The sequence below is a fragment of the Copadichromis virginalis genome, linkage group LG19, assembly GCF_057382275.1.
Source record: "Copadichromis virginalis isolate Kocher_CV1m ecotype Utaka linkage group LG19, C_Virginalis_male_GT1.1, whole genome shotgun sequence".
Taxonomy (NCBI): domain Eukaryota; kingdom Metazoa; phylum Chordata; class Actinopteri; order Cichliformes; family Cichlidae; genus Copadichromis; species Copadichromis virginalis.
The window spans coordinates 36,016,600-36,031,867 of NC_140636.1; the positions used below are offsets into that span (position 1 = coordinate 36,016,600).

General features: G+C 39.5%; 1 protein-coding gene across 1 annotated transcript; it reads right to left on the bottom strand.

The window, feature by feature from the left end:
- Positions 1–854: 854 nt before the first annotated feature.
- Positions 855–13,807, bottom strand: LOC146686734 (sodium-dependent lysophosphatidylcholine symporter 1-B-like). Its single transcript, XM_085441130.1, has 14 exons — positions 13,579–13,807; positions 11,976–12,104; positions 11,157–11,281; positions 8,393–8,516; positions 8,210–8,288; positions 7,971–8,122; positions 7,777–7,867; positions 7,113–7,231; positions 6,901–6,984; positions 3,318–3,401; positions 3,032–3,144; positions 2,787–2,930; positions 2,445–2,621; positions 855–2,286 (listed from the first exon to the last, which is right to left on the bottom strand). Exons 1-14 carry the CDS (start codon positions 13,660–13,662, stop codon positions 2,232–2,234), a joined length of 1,560 nt encoding a protein of 519 aa, XP_085297256.1. The 5' UTR covers positions 13,663–13,807; the 3' UTR covers positions 855–2,231.
- Positions 13,808–15,268: the final 1,461 nt, after the last annotated feature.

Consider the following 15,268-nt stretch of genomic DNA (forward strand, 5'->3'; position numbering starts at 1 on the left):
TTGGGGAGGGGACCAGAGAAAACTACAGAGTCCGACATTGTTTTGGCAAAGTTACACACTGATTCAATATTGATTTTAGTGACCTCCGATTGGTGTAACCGGGTGTCATTACTGCCGACGTGAATTATGATCTTACTGAATTTACGTTTATCCTTAGCCAGCAGTTTTAAATTTACTTCAGTGTTGCCTGCTCTGGCCCCTGGAAGACAATTGACTATGGTTAGTGATAGTTTTACTTATTTTTACTCATATTTCTTATGTAAAAATGTTAATCATTTAAAAAAAAAAAAAAAAAAAAAAAAAAGACTCAAACTAAACTCAAGGTTAAAAAAAAAAAAAAAGTCTGAAATTTATGGCATTTATTTTTTTTTAGAAAATCAACCCCCCCCCCAAAAAAAACCAAATTAATAAATAAATGTCTCTCTCACTGAAGGAAGTTGTTTTATACCAACTTGCACTACCTTAATGTTAATGCATGGCTTACATCTAACTGGTTTAATGTTCCGCATAAAAAACAAAGTGTTATAAGGATGCTTCAAAGAAACCAAACAGTTTTTTTCTCTGCTTTGACAAAGTTTATTCACAGGTTTAAAATCAAAAATATGAACACGATTTGACTCCTCAGTGGTTTATATACATTGCTCTTCATAAACATAGTTGGAAAAAGTATTTACACATATACACATACAGCAGCATATATTAATATAGAGGGCAGATGTAATCTACTCTATTCTGCTGATTCAGTGCAGTTTGAAGGCCCCAAATGAAAACGGTTCCTTTTTCATAGCATCATTTGAGGTAAAATCAAGTCATCTGCATATTAGTTAATGAAAGCATCTGCTATAGGGCTGCTGTTTTTTTTTTTTTTGTTTTTTTTTTTATTGTATTCTTTTAAATCAGTCACATTTCACCATGACTGCAACTTTTACTTTTCTAAGACAAAAGGAAAAGACAAACAAAGCCAACATTTACATTTTTTTTCTTCCACAAGACTCAAATCATTCAGTCATTGGTAATAAGTTATTCTTAAACACATGCCTGCATAAGAAAATTATAGTCCCTTAGATAGTTTCCATAAATAGTTAAATAACACATTTTTGAATTTGGGATGTCACATGGTAAATAAAAAAGAACTCCCAGTACAGCTGACTTTGCTTTATAAGCACTTCAAAAAAGTCTATTAAACCCGACGGAGATTTACATAAAAAATTAATTTGAGTTCAGAAAATCAGAGATATCTGAAACCAGTTGTAAGACGTATTTGTAAGGCAATGATTCACATAACCTATATACAAGTACATCATGTTGTACTGCCGTTTCTCCTTTAGAAAATTCAAGTACACTTTTTGAAATGTGCTATATGAAAACAAACAAACAACAAAAAGGAGAGAGTGTAGCAAATCTCCATACGACTCCATTTACTGGAATAGTGCTGGCACACCCTTCATAATAAGGGCTGATACTGTACATTTCTTTCAGAGCACACTGAGTGGAAAACAGCTAAGACGCGTCATCGAAACATCAAAATGTAACAGTGTGTTCGAGTGATGGTCTCATAGTGTAAACCAGCACGTTAATACCTTGCAAACGGTACTGCAAAGCACACTTTCTCCCAAAGCTTTCATGATGTAGTGCAATCACACGGGAGGAGTGACAAAACGGAAGGCTATAAATAGGAACGTCTCAGTAAACAATAAAGTCAAACATCTTTGGAAACCAAGACTAGAGCTCCCAAGAGGCTTTGTCGTTCATTTATAAAAGCTGCCAAATGCTAACCAAAATGTGTGTGAGCTTTGTTTTAACAAAGAAGTGGTTTGAATTTTTTTCAGCTATTGCTGTAGATTATAATAAAGAGAGATCTCTGTGCGGCATTTAAGCTAAATGATGAAAGAAAATCTCAACAAAACAAACAAAAAAATATATAAGTAACAGAATCTAACCTGGGAGGTCGGCATAACATAACAATCCTACACCGTGTAGATTTGGATCTTGTGTATTCTCTGAAGTTTTCATTAACCTGTTCACTGGGACACAGCTGGATGGAAAAATAAATACTCAGTGTGGACACTAGAGGGTGATGTAAACCTGTGCAATTCACTGCGGAGGAACCCGCACATGATGACGATCACTAGTCAGCAGTGGGTGGTTTGTGGTCCCTCCCCTGTTAGTCCAGGCGGTCTCTTCACAGCCTGTGCAAACATGTAAAGCAGCAGAGGCGGCTGGCTTGGCCTCTAGACGCTGCTCCCACGATCTGAGGTTTCAGATTCAGAATCCGTTTCAGAATCGCTGTTTAAAAAGAAAAGGAGAACAACCAGAGTCACAAACACACAAGAGTGGGCTAAAACTGGTTAACAGTTCAAGTTTTCATACAATGCACAGATCCTGGTGGGACACAGAAGAAGGATCAATGGTAAATTGTGTGTGTGTTTTCACTCCTCACTTACAACATTGCCTGCAGTAGTTTTCGGTTGCCTTGTCTCCTTTCCTCATCGATGGGGTAGGTCTTCAGTATCAACAGTCCCACAGCAATAAGAACCACGGGCACGGGAGAGACCAGCACCTTCAGGGTTACACTGACCGCCTCGGGTTGTGAGCAGCCCCCGGTCACGTAGCCAGCAAATCTGTGAAAAAGTGTACACAGGGGGAGAAAAATTAAGCAATATGGTCAGCTGAAGAATTAAGTATTGTTGTCCCCAGGACTACTGGACTGATAAGCTCCTTAGTTTTAAGGATGAAAACATTAATATGATTGAAACACTGATTAAAAATCAGGTCAGTAAACTTACTTCAAACTGAGGGTAGAGATACCCAGGGAGACTCCAGAGGCAAACTTGATAAAGAACACATAGAAGGAGTAGAAGAGGGCTTCATGACCGCGGATGTCTGGATTTTGAACTTTGAAGTCATCCACTACATCAGGAAGCATCGACCTGAAAGATCAAACATCCAGACAGAAGCTCAACAACACAAAAGAAAACCCACATCCGCAAAAGGATCCAAGGACGACTTCTGTGGATAAACTTGTGCTTACCAGGGCAGGAGGAAGGCTGCTGCTACACTCACACCTGCTGCCACTGAGACCAGGTAAGAAACGATCAGGTTGCTTTTGACAGAGACGATCAGGATCATGAAGGGCACTGCCCACTGTAGCGAGAGGGAGAAAGACGTCAGAGGTCTCATAAATGAAACAAACAAAGCTTACGATCAGGATTTATTGAAGACTTTTTTTTTTAATCTTGCAGACTGAATGAGTCAAAATAGAGCATAGAGTGAGCTATAGCTTCACTCATCTACACTCCATAACATCTGCTACTCACCGAGATGCCAAAGTAAGCTGCTTTCTTCTTCCCGAACCGGGTTAGAAACCACTGCCACCAAGGGATGGTTAGAGCCCCAGAGAGCTGAAGAAATAATGATAAAGAATTTAGTTATACAAGCTCGGAAGAGAGCACGAAAAGAACATATACTCTGAGTTAAATGATGACTAAGCGATGACTATAGAATTTTTTTTTCATGTATTTCATATAGCTGAAGCGTGCTTATCAACCAAGGGGCAATTAAAAAAAATTTAAAAAATAATTTAACATATGGCCTTTTTTCCTGCTGTGCTTGCAAATATGTTTCATTCACTTTGTCCCCAAAAAAACAAAACACAGAACACAAAGTAGACTACACATAGCAGACTTGTAGCATTGGCATTGTTGGACAACATACTAAACTGTTAACCACATTGTTTCTTTTTAATCAGAATTTAATCTGCGCACACACAGACCTTGTTGCAAACAAATTGCCAAACCAACTGGACTTTTCCAGTGTGTGAGGAAACCTTGAGACTTATTGTTGCGGAAATTATAGCTGGTTGGCGTCAGTCATATCTTCTTCTCTGCATTTTTTATACATGTGAATATTTTTGCAACTTGCTACTATGTGAAATACGCAGGTCTGATGCAAATGGAGAAAAAAAACGTCTGCTTGGATAATCATCGGGGACACAGTGGGAATGTCTGGGAGTAAAAAAATGAAGCCAGAAATGAAATGCCAAAAACTGCAATTCCTTTAGTAGCCACATGAGGCTGATTCCAAAAGCCACTTAAAAGCCCAACTTTACAGCAGAAATAAACATGTTTACAGAATGGTACAAATTAAACACCTAGTTTCCCCCTTCATGGTGGGTGGACATATTTTATTTTTTAATACATCAATGAGTAGTGGCAAAAGTGATACCCTTATATAAATCTGGAGATAAGCATAGTTTTAACAACTATAGGCCAGTGTCTCGTTTGTCACAGTTTTCAAAAGTGCTTGAAAAACTTTTTGCGGAAAGACTTGATTTTTTTTCAATAAAACTATCAACTAATAAATGGAAATCAATTTGGATTTCGTAAAAATAGATCAACGGCATTAGCATTGTTGACTTTCATTGATGATATTTCATCTGCAACCCATAATAATAAATACACAGTTGGGGTATTTGTTGATTTAAAAAAAAAAAAAAAAAAAGCTTTTGACACGTTACAACATCCTATTTTGATTTCTAAATTGTATAATTATGGTGTGAGAGGAGTAGCATTGAATTGGTTAAGGAGTTATTTAGAAAATAGGTTGCAATATGTACATTATCTTGGCAATACCTCTGAACGATTGAAGATTGTATGTGGCGTTCCTCAAGGTTCTATTTTGGGACCTAAACTTTTTAATTTATATATTAATGACGTATCAAAAAGGTTAAATTTTATTTTATTTGCAGATGACACAAATTTGTATTGCTCTGGAGAGAATTTGAAAGATTTGGTTGAAATTATGATTTCTGAGATGTTAAGATTAAAAAAAAATGGTTTGATGTAAATAAATTATCTTTGAATCTGACAAAAACGAAATTCATGATATTTGGCAATCGTGTAAAGGAGGAAGAAGTCATTATGTCCATTAATGGAGAATTGATTGAGAGAGTTACTGAATTTTAATAGTAGATGAAAATTTGACGTGGAAATCACATATTGAGTATATTAGAAAGAAGATGTTTAAAAACATTTATGTTTTGGGAAATGTAAGAGATTTATTAGACCACAAAACAATGCGCATTTTATATTTCTCATTGTTTTTCTCATACTTTAGTTACTGTGTCGAAGTTTGGGGGAATACATATGAGAATACTATAAAATCTATAAACTTATTACAGAAGAAAGTGATACGGATGATTCATAACGTTAAATATAGAGAACATACAAATAAATTATTTATAAAATCAAAATGATTAAAATTAGGAGATTTAGTGAAACTACGGACACTATTAATTATGTTTAAGGCTAAAAGGAATATTTTGCCTTCTAAGTTACAAAGAGTATTTTTAACGTGTTTGGGGGGAGAAGACAGCAGAAGGAAATTTTATTTTAAGCATCAGCTAGCTAGGACAACACAAAGATTAATGAGTCCAACGGTTAGGGGTACGACTGTGGAACTCTTCATTATAATTTAAAGAGTTGTATAAATTTACATTGTTTTAAAAAGTGTTACATGCTTAAAACGATAACTCAATATGAAGAATGTGAATGAAATTGGAGTTCATTGAATAAGGATCCATTATTTTTTGTTTCATTTACTTACTTTTCTCCTTGTTACTATGTGGAGTGGTATATTCTGATTGTAAATTGTTGTTTGGTTTGAGTTAGGACTGGAAATAAGTGTTAATGTTAGTTTGTTCCTTGACTTTTGGTGCCCACTTGCAATATAAGTTGGATTGTAGATAGGGGGCAGGGTTTAATAAGAATATATTCTTCTGCCTGCTCCTTTTCACACGTGGTTGCAGTGCTTTACTGACAGAAAGTGTAGTTGGTTTGTTTGAAAGAACTAACTGTGGAAACTGTTGACCAAGTGTGAAATAAATAAATAAATGAAATGAAATATGTATCTGTTAGATTCATAAATACAATCTATACAGTTTATGTAACTTGCTAGTCAAGCTTGTTAGTGTTAACTTCTAATCTCCCATATTTAGGCACCATCTAGTGCTCCAAGTTTTCCTATACTGTGTTTTATACATTAAAATGAGTGGAATCCAAACACTAGTTGGAAAGTTAGTCTGCATTTCTCTAAATTCCTAGCTCTAACTCTGTATGATGGACTTTCTTGGATGATCAATTATATAATTTTAAATAAATCAAATGAAATTTATAAACAAAAAATTACAAAATATTTTCTACAGAAACTATTCAGACTACTAACTGGGCTTCACTGAGGACTGTGGGAAATGTGGAAAGTGGAAAAATTAAAATGACCACCGGAGGAGGTCAGGGGATAAGGTCACGATAAGCTTTCATTGGCTTTTAGCCCAACCCTGCAGGGGCGCAGAAAACCTTTGACCTCCAGGCCAAAACTGGTCAACCAGTGTTAAATTAGCAAACAAAAACAAGCAGTAGATGAAAGGCCAGAAGCCCACGAATTCTCAGACTTTGACACTCTGCTCTAAACTCTCCAAATGTGATACAGTGTCCAAGTATTTCCCACTCCTAATCATAGAAAAAGGCAGCAGAGCAGAAAGCAGTGAGAGGAGGGCATTAGCAATGGTGGCTGTTCCCATGGTGTCAGTGAAGGGTTGCCAGGGCAACAAAAGCTCCATTCTGTGCCCTTGATCTAGCATAACTCAGAGAGTGAGCGAGTGGGAGACCGATTCCCAACAGTACGACACCTCCTCTCATCCTGAAATATGCCCTCTCAGGCCTTCGTGGCATGCTTCTACATCATGCGAGGAAGCGCCTAAGACTAGAAACTGAAATATCCCCTAAACAGTTTACAGCAAGCAGCAAGCTTTACGTCTGCAGACATGGTGTTGATGTACACTAAATCTACCCTGATGAGGGTTTTTACGAGAAGAGCACTCATAGTAAAAATACAAACACTCACCATGATGACAAGAAGGATATTCTGAAAGTCCTTCCTGTGGCCGAGAGCGTAAGTGATAAAAAGTGCAAAGTTTCCCTCCAGCAGCTGTAAAAGACAGAAGCAACTATAAACCAAATTACTGTAATAAATAAAATAAAAAATCCTTTCAACGCGACCTCTGAAAATTCACGAAAAAAATAAATAAAAAATGCACAAATCAAATGTAGCGTTACCATGAAAGCAAGAGAGGTGAAGAGGAAGCCGATGACCAGTTTGACATACGGCCCGTGACACATGACCAACCGCAGGCCCTGAGCAAAGGTGAGCGGCTCCGACTTGTCCCGCCCGGTTTCTAGAGTCCAACATAAAGGAGAACACAACAAATGAGACCTCTGCAAATCTGCATCTAAGAATACAACACACACAAGCTTTTGTGGTGAGACAATGTGGTATTTGTCTAGTGAGTATTTTGCAGCACTTGCTACAATCTGGCCACCACATCTTTATCTTTTTGAACACAGAGTGAGAAGGCCAAGAGGAACTAACCAGAGGCGCTAAGAAAAGTTTAACAGTTAAAGAATTATTCCTGTCACTGTTACTAATATACAGTTTTGCATGCGCATGATTAAACTGGACAAAAACTGAGTCAGAATTTTCTTTTCCTTTTTTTTTTTACATCAATTCACGTGTCAAGTTGTCAGATTCATGATTCAAGTCTGTCTTGAAGCCAAATTGAGTCATTATCTTACTTTAAATGTTGTTTGCATTTATCAGGGCTCGCAAAATCGCCCGATGTCCCGGGGATAGCGATATCTGCAGTCGGGCGACCAAAATCTATCCAAGCCCCGCCCGTCGGGCGATTTTGCGAGCCCTGATTAGATAAGAAAGGATTCATACCTTTTTGCTCCTTCACACCTAAAAACAAGATTGCAGCACACAGGACGTAGATGATGCATATGACCCCTGAAGCAACCAAGTAAGCTTGTTTCTGAGGACAAAAAAAAATAAAAATACACGACCCTTAGCTTGGACCAACAATAATCATCTTTTATTTGACACAGTACAAAAAAACCCCCTTTCAATAGACTCACCGTCTGATCCAGTGAGGCTATAGTGGTGTTGACACTGGATGAGTTTGTGCTGTAAGGCGCATCAGACTCAGTGGGACAATTGGAATTACCACCTACTATCTGCCCCTGGATTGCAGTGCCCAGCACTGTGCCCAGCACCTCCACCATCATCCCTGAGAGCAAACACAAGAACTGACGGTCAGCACACGAATAACAAAACACCAGTGAAATCAGTTTATTTGCACAGGGTGATGTCGTACTGTAGGCTGTAGCAGAGTCCCGCTCTTTCTGGTCCCTGCTGATGAACATGGTGAGGGCTGAATATGGCACATGGAAGCACTGCAAATGTACGAGACCACAACATTAGACAAGTTCACGTCAGTGGACAAAAAGCAAATAAAAAAAATAAAATAAAAAACATGGGCTCAAAATGCGGTACTAACCGTCTGCATTGACTGGAAAAGGCAGTAAAAGACCAGATACCAAATGACCTTCCCCTCTTCAAACGGAGGCACGTACCAGATCAGGAGGTAAGTAAGCACTGCAAATGGGGTGGAGAAAATGATCCTGAGAAGAGATGAGTGGACACAGGTTGATAAAAGACTGAGCATTTCTTTCTTACCTTTGTTTTATTTTCTTTTGTATTTAAGGCAAACACATAGAACCCACTGTTTCCTTCCTTTAAGGGTGTGTCTAATGCATTTTCCCCACTGTTACTGTAGCTCAACCCCTCCTTTTTATATCCCTCCCTGGCAGTCAATTCTTTTCAACTCTTTCTTTTATGCTTTGTGAATAATCCTTCTAATCCTGGCTTGTTAGATCTTGTGTGTGGAGAAAGGGCTCAGCCAGCGCTGCACAAGGAGGCGATAGCTGCTTGGACCCACATCATTCTCACCCCACTCGGCCTCAGCATCCTTCTCTTCAGCCGTGCCCTCTACCTGACCTCAGTCACAGAAACCGGCGATACTACAGACTGCAGTTAAAGCCTCAGTTTTTAAATAAGGAAATCAAACAGTTTTACTTGTTAAGAGAACCATTACAAGGCAGTTTTTGGGGGCCAAAATGAAACTACATTTTTCTCGCTGAAAGTAATCACATAATTTGAGGAAAACTGCAGTTTTTATTAGCATCATGTGAATAAAATGTGACCTTTTAGAGGCCAAACAGGGAGGTGAAGGCTTACAGGGTTGCACCTGACTGCATAATCATGAAACATTTTGTCAAATGGCAACATATATTTAAACAGCTATTTCTTCCTCAGGCTTGTTTCTGAGCCGTCGCACATGCGAGTTAAAACCTGACTCTTCCCAAGCTCCATAACACTAACGGGGAGAGGGTGAGCGTGACATTCACACATGGTCATATGAAATCCCCTTGTTCCCCTTTCACCCATGTGACTCACATGGAAAATAAGAAAACTCCTGATACCTTTTAACGTCCAAGCAAATTTAGGTTAATGAGTACTAATAATTTCCATTTTTGCTCACTGAGCACAGGTTGCTGGTTCACTGGCACAGCAGTGAAAGTCACAGACACATGATCACACTCTTTCCCCCCCCCCCCTCTTTCTAAAAGAAACAAAATCTACTTCTAAAATAAAATAAAACCTCATTGAGCTAAGATAATAAGTAAAATGAGAAATGTAGACTCCTGCCAGTCTGGCTGCCTGCCTGTCTTTATGTACATTTCCAGTACAGACAGAAAAAAGAAATAAGAACCTAACAAATCTCTGTATTTTTATCTGGAGGATGTCCCTTTTATGTACATTTTGCTATTTTTCTTTAAACTAGCCTCATTATTTTAACCCAGCATGCTTTTTGACCTGAAGTAACCTCTCTACACTTGTACACGCCGAGAAATCATACACACAAAGGAGAACACACCCATATTGGTTTGAAGCTGATGGTGTGTTGTGGGTTGGACCAATCACAGCTTAAGCCAGTAACTTCCCCCTCCCCCTCACTTCCTCCCAGCTACAACATTACAGCTCATGCACAGCTGGTTTTTTCAGTCACTCCACTCCAGATATGGCTGGGGTATCATGTGAGGGGGGGAAAAAAGCTTGTAAAAATATTTAGCTCTGCTCCTCTGCAGATTATATCATGGCCTTGAGAGATTTTTGTAACCAGATACGGTTCTGATATTGTCAAGAAAGCTGCACCATGTTTGACTGTGAGAAGAAAGTCAAGGTCGCCCTTCTTCAGGCAGGGATACCCATGACAAGCTGCCAGCTATGTCACAGTGAACCAAACACACAGCAGATTGCAAACACATATCTAGACTGAAACATAAGTAACAACTAAAACATGGGAGACGATGCTGGTAACTAAACTGGTTTGTTAGGAATGCAAAAATGGTTTCAGGCATTTTCATCTATTTGAGTTTTGCAAATGTTTTACAGGGAAGGAAAAGTACAGCGTGTGTTCAGCTACAAGGACCTTTTGTACTTGCAAAGTTGCAAGAAGAGAAACTCTCCCAGCTGCTGCAACAAATTTCTTACCGAGCCAAGTGTCACTTTCCTACAGGCTCGTCAAACTTAGTTTAGTCCGGGGAGACATGCGCTCAGACTTGATGTCAAGTAAGCTGGACTTTTTAAAACCCTGGTTAAAGTCTTTGTCAGCAAGAAGACTTACACTAATAATAATTCTCACAACCACTGTTATGACCCGATCCATCCCTGTGATTCACACAAGTCACTTAAGTATATCTTGCAGCTCATTTTAGTTTTTTTTCCTGTCTGACTCCCTCACTTTTAAAGCTCAGTTGATGTTAACCAGCTAGCCCAGGCCCATCTTTTATTTTCCCTATTGGCTGACTAGCTGTCCTGCTTGCTACTCTATCAGTCCTCAATATAATTCAACTGCTTCCCTAAAAGGATTTGGTCTCAAGGCTCGATCCAAACTAGGACCGCAGCAGACGATGGTAGCCCTGCTCCTACTCTTCAGCTGGCTGGTTTCAGTGGGTGCTTCAGCCTGCATTTGGTAGGAATGTCTGATGCTGGCACTGTATATGATTCATATTTAGACTGCATTATTGCACTCTTACCATTTATTCCTCCTTAGTTGCTACTTCAAACTTGTTGCCATGGCTACTGATCCTGAGCTGTTTTTTTTCTTCTTGTTGTTGCCAGAGCATTTGCCTCATGTATCTCTGTCCTTACTCAAAACGCAGCATTATCTTATTATCATTCAACATACAGATACCTACCAGGGCATCATGCGGCCAAAGCGGGTGGATCTACTCCGGCTCACCAGGAAACCCACTGTAGGGTCGGTGATAGCATCCCAGGCCCTTCCCACAAACAGGATGATAGAGGCATAGAAGGGGTCCAGCTAGAAGGGAAGGGTGGAAAAAAGTGTGTTAGCTTTGAGACCAAAACAGTGAGGATGCCAAGGACTACCTCATATGGAGAGTGGCTCAAAAGAGCTGTGACAGCAGACTCAGTACAGCTGAGAGCACAACAGAATTAAAATACACAACACTGTCACTTCTTTTATAACAAAGCAGCATTCAAAGCCCCTCTAATGATCTCATCCTCTGAGCTGAATGGCCTTTTTCCAGTTCCTACTGTGTACAGCAGGAAAAAGTCTAATTTGCTAACAAAGCAAACAGGGGGAGTCCGGGTTAACACGCTTGACCGGAGACAGTTTAGCTGATATGAGGCTGAGAAGAACACACACACACACACACACACACACACACACACACACACACACACACACACACACCTACCTTGACCCCTGCGTTTGTAACCTGTGTGTGTTCTGCAAACAATTGAATTTTATCGATGTCATTTAGCTGCTGTGTGGCATTGATTTTTAATATTAAAAAACGTTGTGATGAAGAGCTTTTTTTTTTTTAAAATAATGAAGATCACTTAGTTTTCCTCACACAAATGTTAAATTTTTTTTTATTTTAAATACTGGCATCAGCCCAGAATCTTCACAGTTGGTGCAGCTTTATAAAGGAGGCAGAAGTGTGTGATTTTAACCTTTTGGGTTTTTTTGCCCAGCGCTTGGCAATTACCTGTGCCACATCGAGCAAGTAGATTTGGAGGAAGAAGCCAAGAACAGTGCCTGTGATCTGGTAGGGAGCCCCGCCAAAGGCATAGCACACTTTACTGAACACAGACAGACGATTTCTCTGGGTCTTCAGCTGGAAGAGAAGAAGAGGTGAGAACAGAGGGGAAATGCAGTGATGTTAGTGCATTTAGACATTAAATATGGGTAAACTCGAATTCCACTGGGAAGCTATAAATTAAGGTGTAATTATGTAGACAGTGGGTTAACACATTATCATTGGCTCCATTTCTGCCTTCAGTCTTTAATTCATCCCTCTGATTCAAATCCCTACACCCATCCCTCTGTCAAACTTTGCGTTGCAACGCGGAACTATGAGGTTACTGTAGTTCATGCTGAGTGAAACCACATCACTACATCACCTCAGCACAGCCATTGGCTCCAGCAATGGTATGTTAGAGGTAGTGTAACATTTTATGCTGAATAGCCAACAGCCTCCAGACAGACTAGAGCCTATCAGCGGTAGCCAATACCCTTTCTCAAGCGTGATGTCAGCAAAGGGGGGATTACACACCCTGATTTACAACCATCACGGACACAGAAGCAGAATCACCTCTTGAAGGACGCAAATTGCAACCTTATCAACAGGCACACACAATATTCTCTCTGTGGTCACGTTCCACAGAGTGCATGTCTGGAATTACAGTGATGCAAGACTAAAAATAATACTGATGCTAAATAAAGAACAGAAGCCTGCATAACCTTTAATGTGCTTTAAAGAAAGATCTCCACAGTCTTTCCCAGAGTACAAGAGGACTGCACTGAAAAGTGCCTTTGGATTCAAAGAAAACCACCAGTATAATTTACAGTTTGAACCATGGTGCCATATACATCGCTACTTTTTCATCCAGCAGTCTAAAAACCCAAAGACAATGAATTTAAATGCACATCAAGGTTACTAAAGATTAGCAGCTTTGGGGCTAATGTTTCACAGGAGTTTTGTTACACTTTAAATCTACATCACATTAATGTAAATGATCACAGAGAAGACACTGATGTTTGAAATGCAACCTGCCGTGTATTTTCTCGTGCAAAGATACCGCCACTGTTGAACGATATGGAAGCTATTAAACCATTTTGGGGGTAAATTTAAGGCGTTAATCGTTAAATATAGGGACTTAATTTCAGCCACTTAAACCAAATATGGCTCACAAGTCGTGGCTCTAAAAACAGGATCACGCCACGTTTCTCCACATCTGCCAGCAGCTATATTTGAATGTGACAGAGAGAAAACGCCGGCTTTCGTTAAGGTGTTTGGTCCCTTTAAAACCGGTATGCCAGCATCACGAGAGCTGGAGGACAGATAAACGTGGACCGGGCGAAATTCAAACCTCGAGGGCAGGAAAGGGCACAGAACAAGGCAGGGTGTGAGGTTTTTGGTAAGAAAGGAAGTAAAGACCGCATTTTATCAAACGTTACTTTGAATTTAGGCGCCCTTTAACGCACCTGATTATTATTATTTTTTTAAGTGGGCGCGGCGGGCACATAAATCCTGTTCATTTTAACACCCCTCTTAAAAATCAAACGTGCCGGTTAAACGTCGCTCTTACCTTCACCGTCTTGATCTCTGCATTGAGCGGTTTGACTGACAATAAAGTCGCCGCGTACTGCTCGGCGCCCTCTCCTCGTGCCATTATCTTGTTCTAGTTGATGTTATTTTTCGATATTGTGAAATGTAAATATATTCCTTAGTGTCAGAAGAATGAACCGAGTTCACAGCATCGCCATGTTAGCCAGAGCTCTGGGAGCTTCTGAGTCAGAGCGCTCGTGCTGCTTTCGTCCACCTCATTCATTCTACTATGTGGGCTACGTCAGGTTACACGTCACAATCGGATGTTCCACCATTTTTTCCTTTTTTTTCCCTGTTCGTGACCTTCAGTAACTATTAAAAGTTTAGTACGCTGGGTCTTTTAAGAAGTTTTCTTTGTGTTAGAAAATCAGTAAAAATTCCAGCTTCAGTGGAGATTGAAGAACCCTTACTCTACCTAATAACGAAGCAGCTAACAGGAAGGTATCAGCAATATCACCAACTTTTTAACCTTTTCTTTGCGCTAATTAATTTAATTTAATTTCATAAAATAATAACTATACACTAGTGATGGCCAAATGAAGCTTTCCGAAGCACTGAAGCTTGTATTGAAAAATGGTTCATTACTCGAAGCTTTTCAACACAGTCCTCTCCGGTGACATCTGGTGGCGAATATTTTGAAGAGCAGCTTGAATCTGCAAAATAAAACGGACTGCTCAATCATCACTGCTCACTCAAGAGTGGAGTTCTCTCCGATATTGGGCCACCGTTCCGTTGCTTTGAACATGTAATTGGTTTTGTCTTCTCGATTGGGGGGCTGAAAAAAATGTAATGCATATTTGCGTAATACATTTTGATCAATAAACTTTCCCTATTTAAACATTTATTTATTTAATACATTTATTTAAACATGCACTATGGTGTGGCCTTTCTTTGCTCATAACTCCTTGATGTTGGTAAATACAATAAGTGAGCAATATATACATTATACATATGATAACGCACAGCACATTATGGAGTATGCCCCTGCTGTGAAGTCCTGCCTCCATCTACTTGTCATTTAATCACTGGACAGCTGGACAGGTTCATATAAAATATTAGATTAGGCCAATTGTCCTATACATATTTTTGACCTAGGGGTGGGATTGATTGTGAACTGGAAAGGGAAAATGCTTAGGGGGCTGAGTACGGCTGCATCGTCACTGATTTGTAGAATCATTTTGATTCGATACAGGATCCGATTCAATTTGATTGGAATCTGGAAAGTTTTGCCTCAGTCAGAAATATTACAATTCTGGTCATGTATCAGTATATCCATAATTTCGTATCTATTAAAAGAAAGCTGACACATGTGAGACTTAATTAGAGATGTAAACAGAGAGTTATGAAACCTGCAGCTGCAGAAGCCAGCGGGAAAAAAAGAGGCAAACACAGCGCGGACCCGCCGACACATCAAAATCTGACTCTGACGCGTCGGGTCCGCGCTCTGTGTTCACGTTTGTATGCAGAATCCGTAAACCTGCTCCCAGTTACTGTTTTAGCTGCATGGTGTTTGACGACATGTTGTGAGGTTTAACCTGAGATGCTGGCGTTTCAGGCATAATAACGTTAATTTACAAATCGACACGGGATTTTAATGAATCAATATCACTTTATTCAATTTAGCATGGATTGTAATCAGAAAAGCGATAATCAAAACCCACCCCCAATCA

Coding starts and splice junctions, on each gene's coding strand:
- LOC146686734 (XM_085441130.1), bottom strand. CDS start 13,662: ATGGCACGAGGAGAGGGCGCCGAGCAGTACGCGGCGACTTTATTGTCA. Junction 3,402..6,900: donor ATATCCTTCTTGTCATCATG/GTGAGTGTTTGT, acceptor TTATTTCTTCAG/CTCTCTGGGGCTCTAACCAT. Junction 2,622..2,786: donor ATCTCTACCCTCAGTTTGAA/GTAAGTTTACTG, acceptor ACTTTTTCACAG/ATTTGCTGGCTACGTGACCG.